The following is a 6,569-nucleotide window of genomic DNA, read 5'->3' as shown; positions in this document are numbered from 1 at the left end:
CACATCTGATAGAGAGCTGATCTCCAAAATATATCAAGAAACTAGACAGCAAAATATCAAATAATTCAATTAAAAATGGGCTGCAGAGCTAAACAGAGATTCTCAACAGAAGAATCTCAAATGGCCAGAAGACGTGTAAGGAAATGTTCAACATCCTTAGCTATCAGGGAAATGCAAATCAAAACAACTCTGATACCATCTTATGCATGTCAGAATGGCTAAGATCAAAAACATAGATGACAACTTATGTTGGAGAGAATGTGGAGAAAGGGGAACACTCCTCTATTGCTGGTGGGAGTGCAATCTTGTACAGACACTTTGGAAATTAGTGTTGCAGTTTCTCAGAAAACTGGGAATCAATCTTCCTCAAGACCCAGCAATACCACTCCTGGGCATATACCTAAAAGATGCTCAACCATGTTCATAGCAGCATTATTTATAATAGCCAGAACCTGGAAACAACCTAGATGCCCTTTAACAGAAGAATGGATAAACAAAATGTGGTACATTTACACAATGCAGTATTATGCAGTGTTAAAAACAAACAAACAAAAAACCAAACCAAAAAAAAAAAAAAACAAATAAAATTTGTAGGGAAATGGATGGAACTAGAAAAAAGTCATTCTGAGTGAGGTAACCCAGACCCAGAAAGACAAACACAGTAGGTACTCACTTATAAGTGAATGTTAGATGCAAAGCAAAGGACAACCAGGCTACAATCCACAACCCCAGAGAACCTAGGTAAAGAGAAGGACACTAAGAGGAACACACATGGATTGCCCCAGGAAGGGGAAAGGGGTAAGGTCTCCTCGGTAAACTGAGAGGGGGAATAGAGGGTAGGGGACTAGAGGGGATGGGAGGTGGAAACATGGGGAGAGACAGGGAGGGAGAGCAATGAAAGAGATGCCTTGACAGAGTGTACCATTAAGGGGATGGGGAGAAAGCTGCAGCTAGGGAAAACCCTAGGAACTCACAAGATTGTCCCCAGCTAAGAATCATAGCAGTGGTAGAGAGGGTGCTTGACACAGCCTTCCCCTGCACTCAGATTGGCGTCTGCCCTAATTGTCATCATAGAACCTACATCCAGTAACTGATGGAAGCAGATGCAGAGACCCACAGCCAAGCACTTGGCCAAGATCCTGGAGTTCAGCTGAAGAGAGGGAGAAAGGATCATAAGAGCAAGGGGGGATCAGAAGCATGATGGGAAAAATCACAAAAATAGATGACCCACACTAATGGACTCTGGACTGACAGCTGGGGAGCCTGCATGGGACCAAACTAGGCCCTCTGAATGTGGTGAAAGTTGCATGGCTTGATGTGTTTGTGAGTCCCCTGGCGATGGGACCAAGACTTACCCTGGATACACAAACTGGCTTTTTAGACCCTGTTCTCTATGGTAAAATGTCTTACTCAGCCTTGGTGCAGCAGGAAGGGGCTAGATTCGTCCTCAACAATGGTATGACAACCTGTGTTGACTACCCAAGGGAGGCCTTACCCTCTATGAGGAGGGGATGGGGATGGGATGGGGGTAGGTGGTGGGGGACAGGAGAAGAGGAGGGAGGGAGACAGGGATTGGTATGTAAAAGGAAAGAAAATTTTTTAATAAAAAATTATATGAAAAATAAAGCATCAATATGTTTTATGCTAGGATCTATACTTTCTCTAGCAATGATTTTTGAACATTTTACAGCATCATACCTCAGTTACCTTCTATGGACCAGACTAAACTCAATCAAGGTAGTTGATTGTTACTCCCATGAACATCCTTGTCACTATTTTACTAGCAAACACATCTTGCTTAGCAGCTTGGCATTTAATCATGCTGGGTTCAGTGCTTGATAAAGCCATTGATGTCGTCTTAATATCCCTTTGATAACAGCATATGGTGATGCCAACAGCAGGTCTTTAGGGTCATTCAGTATGTTGGCTGTGCATGTTTGAATCCTACCCCAGCTACTTGGAAAAATATCTTTTGCAATTATAAAAAAATTAAAAATAAAAGGATTTGTGATGGAGGGCAAGTTTCCACAGCCAAACTGTCCTAAATCATCTAACACTCAGATAAATCCTCAATAATTAAAAGCTCAAGCAAGATGTGAAGAAACTCCCCAGCTGAACACTACTGACAAAAATGCCAGGATCAGCCTAGCCTAAAAGATCTCCTATCATATTATCTCATTGTATACACTGGTACTTCATTAAATATTTGTTTTGAGCAATTCTTGTTCTGCAGCAAAAGCAAACCCTTATAATAACCAATGGACATGAGGACAACTGTATAATATGCTGCTTTGGAGTTTCCTATGAATCAAATGATAATATTCAGCTTTTGTTTTGTAAGTATGTCCAATATTCTATATTTGGACATTGCTACCTGGGGGTTATTTCCACAATAAAGGATTTTCATATTTGTATGGGAAAGCTAGTGAACCTCAACTGCATGTCTGGAAGGGAAATGAGGCTGTCTTACAGTGAAGACAGATGTGACTTGTGAGCACAAAGAAGACACATAAATGAATAACGCTGAATTGTTCATTCCATGCCCCTCTACTGACAACTGCAGGATTTAGAACAGTGAGGAAATTTTACTTAGAACTTTAGAGCAATCAGGTTTCTGGGGAAAATGGAAGTTCTAGAGAAAAACTAAAATGTTAACTTTAATAATAATAATAATAATAATAATAATAATAATAATAATAATAATATAAACATGTCAGGCAGGGGCTGATAGATGGCTCAGCAGTTTATGTTACTTGTTGCCCTTCCAAAGGATCTGAGTTTTGTTTCCAGTGCTAAATTCAGGGGACTCACAACTTCCCATTACTCCAGCTCCAGGAGATCTAAAACCAACTTATGGTCTTTGGCCCATGCAGTCATGTGCACAAACCCATGCACACATGCACATAGACACAGATAAATATTTTTTAAATCTATCAATCAGTATTCAAAGAGTACTTATTTTAACATGGCAGAATTCATTTATATTATTGACTATATATTATATTAAATTAATGACTATATTTATTGTATGACAAGGAAATATTTTCATAGTGATTGAATGTATGATGCATGTGTTCATATCAGTGTGTATAAGGTCTACTACCATTCAGAGGCCAAAGAAATCAATTCACTAAAAGTTTGTTTTTCTCATTATATGAATTTGATAATAGGCTTCTCCCAATAATTGTGATGTGTGTTGTGGATGCAGAACCGAAAAAGAGAACAAAATCTCCATGAAGACAAGAAAATTCTTTGCTGAGATACAAAGCACAGAAGTCTGTTAGAAGATGCAGAGTCAGGAAAAAATACAAGAAGTCAGGAAGGGCCCGCACAGCCACCACACCATCATCTACAACTATGTAAATGGCCTCCATTGTTAGAGGTGAGTCCACCCTCGGTGGAAGGGGCACAGAGGAGAAGCACACCACAAGACTATGTTTTAGTAATACCACAAGAAAAACAATTTTATATTCCATAGTGTTAGTGTAAATTACTCATAAGTGAAAGGAGAACCAGAGACGGTAAAAATGATTATGAGGAAAGATGGGGTATGTTAAAGGACACGTGCACCATAAGAGAGGGAGAGACTGAGGGAGGTTACAGGGTCTAGCAGAGGTAACAGTGGGGGGGAGATGGAGAAGGGAAATCTACTAAGACGTACTTTGCTTGAAAATGTGATAATATATCTTTTATGCTAATTTTAAAATTAAAAACATTTTTAAAAAGAAATTTAGATCTTATGACATAAATATGTATTTTTAGTATGTGTTATTTGTGACTTAAAACAACTTTGAGAAAGTGTGAAAGCTGTAGAAGGGAAAACTAATCAGATACCGGGAGAAGAACAGGTGAACCGTCTACTTCATAGGAAACCGGAAGCCCAGTGAATGGAGACAACAGCAGATACATACACATAATACTCGCTTCTGTCCTCTCACCAAGAAATGGGGTCTCTCCTTGATGAATTCTTTGGGGGTTTCATATGTTTTGGTCATATGAGCCGTCTTCTTCAGCTCTTCACAGGTCTACCTCCCCATTCCATAACCATTCAAATTCTTGCCCTTTTATTTTGAAATCTTTTGAGGCTAATTGGCGCTGCTTAAAAACTTTTGCATGTGTGGCCTTCTAGTGGGAAGTGATCAGCTTAGCAGGGTCTACATTCTTAGAGCAGGCTGTCTCTTCTCCCAGCAGCTAAAAATAATTACATCACTTGGGGTGGGATTGTGTGCCACCTCTCCTCTCCATGCTTGGGTTTGTTCTGGCCTGGATTTTCAGGTTTGGGGCATGATGTTGCAACTACTGTGAGTGCATGTGTGCAGATGCCTTGCTGGGCCCAGAAGATAATGTTCCCTTGTAGTCATGCACTGCCTCAGGTTCTTAAACTCTTTCATCCCTTCTTCCAAAATGATCTATCAGCCTTGGGAGTGGGATTGGTATACATACTCATGAGACAGAGGATAGGAGATTTCAGAATGTTCAGCCCTTAAACTGGAAATTCTTATTTCAAAATTTAAGACCCAAGACAGTAATCACTTTTCTAATTTCTTCCTCACAAAATTCTTCTTCAGAGCTCTCTTGATGTCCTTGTTCCTCAGACTATAGATGAAGGGGTTCAGCATGGGGGTGACCACAGTGTACATCAATGAAGCTATTGCAGTGGAGTGTGAGTTTTGGGTCATAGCAGAATTGAGGTAAACTCCCAGGAGAGTACAATAGAATAAGGTGACAACAGAGAGATGAGATGCACAGGTGGAAAAGGCTTTGTACTTCCCCTGTGCTGAGGAGATTGCCCTTATAGAGGACACTATCTTGGCATAAGAGTAAAGGATGCCAGCAAGACAACCACCACCCAGGATTGTAGCTAAAATATTCATTACCATATCATTTAAAAAGGTGTCAGAGCAGGCAAGGTGAATCAACATGCTAAGTTCACAGAAAAAATGTGGAATTTCCACATTAGCACAGTAGGAAAGCTGCAACACCAGGAAGCTTTGCAATGAAGAATTCAAGGAACTTGTGATCCAGGACACCAGAACCAGTGACACACAGAGCTGAGGTGTCATAATGCTTGTGTAGCGCAGGGGGTGACAGATGGCCACAAAGCGGTCATAAGCCATTACAGCCAGGAGGAAGTTATCCAGCCCTACAAATAATGCAAAAAAGTATATTTGCATGATGCAGCCTTCGTAAGTTATGGTGTTGTGGTGTGCAAAACCATTCACCAGCATCTTTGGGATGGTGGTGGAGGTTAGGCAGATGTCCACAAAAGACAGGTTGGAGAGGAAGAAGTACATGGCTGTGTGCAGGTGGAAGTCTGAGATCGTGGCCAGGATGATGACAAGATTCCCCAAAATGGTCACAAGATACATGGAGAAGAAGAACCTATATATAAGGGGCTGCAGTTCTGGGTCTTCTGAAAGTCCCAGGAGAAAAAACGGTGAGTTTTCCGTATCATTGTGTTGTTTCATGTGCTGTAAGTGACTTCTGGAAAAGACAGAAATAATATGACTGCTTCTTGGCATGCACAATAATACCAACTATAAAAACCACAATGGAATAAATGCATGTAAAGGATAAAGTCCCCATGGAAAAAACATAAGAAAGAAAACAGTGGCAATGGCTGGAGAATTCAAAGAGATTATTACAGAATGAGATCTCATCATTCCCAGAAACACAGAGCTAATAATATATTCAAAGTAATGTTTCTAATGTATTATTGGATTCATTTGTCCATAGACAGCATTAGAGGCTATTTGTGTAGCTTATCAGGTGGAAAAGGCTTTTTACTTCCCCTGTGCTGAGGAGATTGCCCTTATAGAGGCAATATATATGTATATATGTATGTATGTATGTATGTATATATGTATATATATGTGTGTATATATATGTGTGTGTGTGTATATACACATACATGTGTGCTGTGGGATGTCCTGTAAGCTGTAAATATATGTTACTATGATTGATTGATAAATAAAACACTGATTGGCCAGTAGCCAGGCAGGAAGGATAGTGTAGGTGGGACAAGGAGGAGGAAAATTCTGAGAAGTAAAAGGCTGAGGCAGGGATAAGCAGCCGGCCACCACGAAGAGAAGCATGATGTAAGATACCAGTAAGCCACGGGCCTTGTGGCAAGGTATAGATTTATTTAAAAATGGGTTAATTTAAGATGTAAGAACTGGATAACAAGGAGCCTGCCACAGCCAAACAGTTTATAAGTAATATAAGCGTCTGAATAATTATTTTATAAGTGGGCTTTGTGACTGTGGGGGCTTGACGAGACCTGGAAAGAAACTCTGAGATTTGTCCTGACCATGGGCCAGGCAGGACCAGAACTTCAGCTACACATGTGTAGACACACACACACACACACACACACACACACACACACACACACGAAGGGTTTCTTAATGGCATCTTCATTCAGGTATTTATTCACTCTGATTAGATTCAGGTTTACAGTCCTGGATTCCCCCTCCCATACCCAGCTAGTCAGCTCCTTTTTCCGAAGTATTTGTAAGGAACACTGGCCTGCAACTGCACAGATGGCTCGGCAGTTAAGAGCACTTGCT

General features: G+C 40.5%; 1 protein-coding gene across 1 annotated transcript; it reads right to left on the bottom strand.

Moving 5' to 3' along the window:
* Window positions 1–4,529: 4,529 nt before the first annotated feature.
* On the bottom strand, window positions 4,530–5,468 carry LOC114688744 (olfactory receptor 1073-like). The gene has a single exon (XM_028863271.1). The coding sequence runs from the start codon at window positions 5,466–5,468 to the stop codon at window positions 4,530–4,532; it is 939 nt and encodes a 312-aa protein (XP_028719104.1).
* Window positions 5,469–6,569: the final 1,101 nt, after the last annotated feature.

The sequence above is a fragment of the Peromyscus leucopus genome, chromosome 22 (genome assembly GCF_004664715.2).
Source record: "Peromyscus leucopus breed LL Stock chromosome 22, UCI_PerLeu_2.1, whole genome shotgun sequence".
In the NCBI taxonomy this organism is placed as follows: Eukaryota; Metazoa; Chordata; class Mammalia; order Rodentia; family Cricetidae; genus Peromyscus; species Peromyscus leucopus.
The sequence above is the reverse complement of the archived record's forward strand: the minus strand, read 5'-3'. Positions and strand labels throughout refer to the sequence as shown.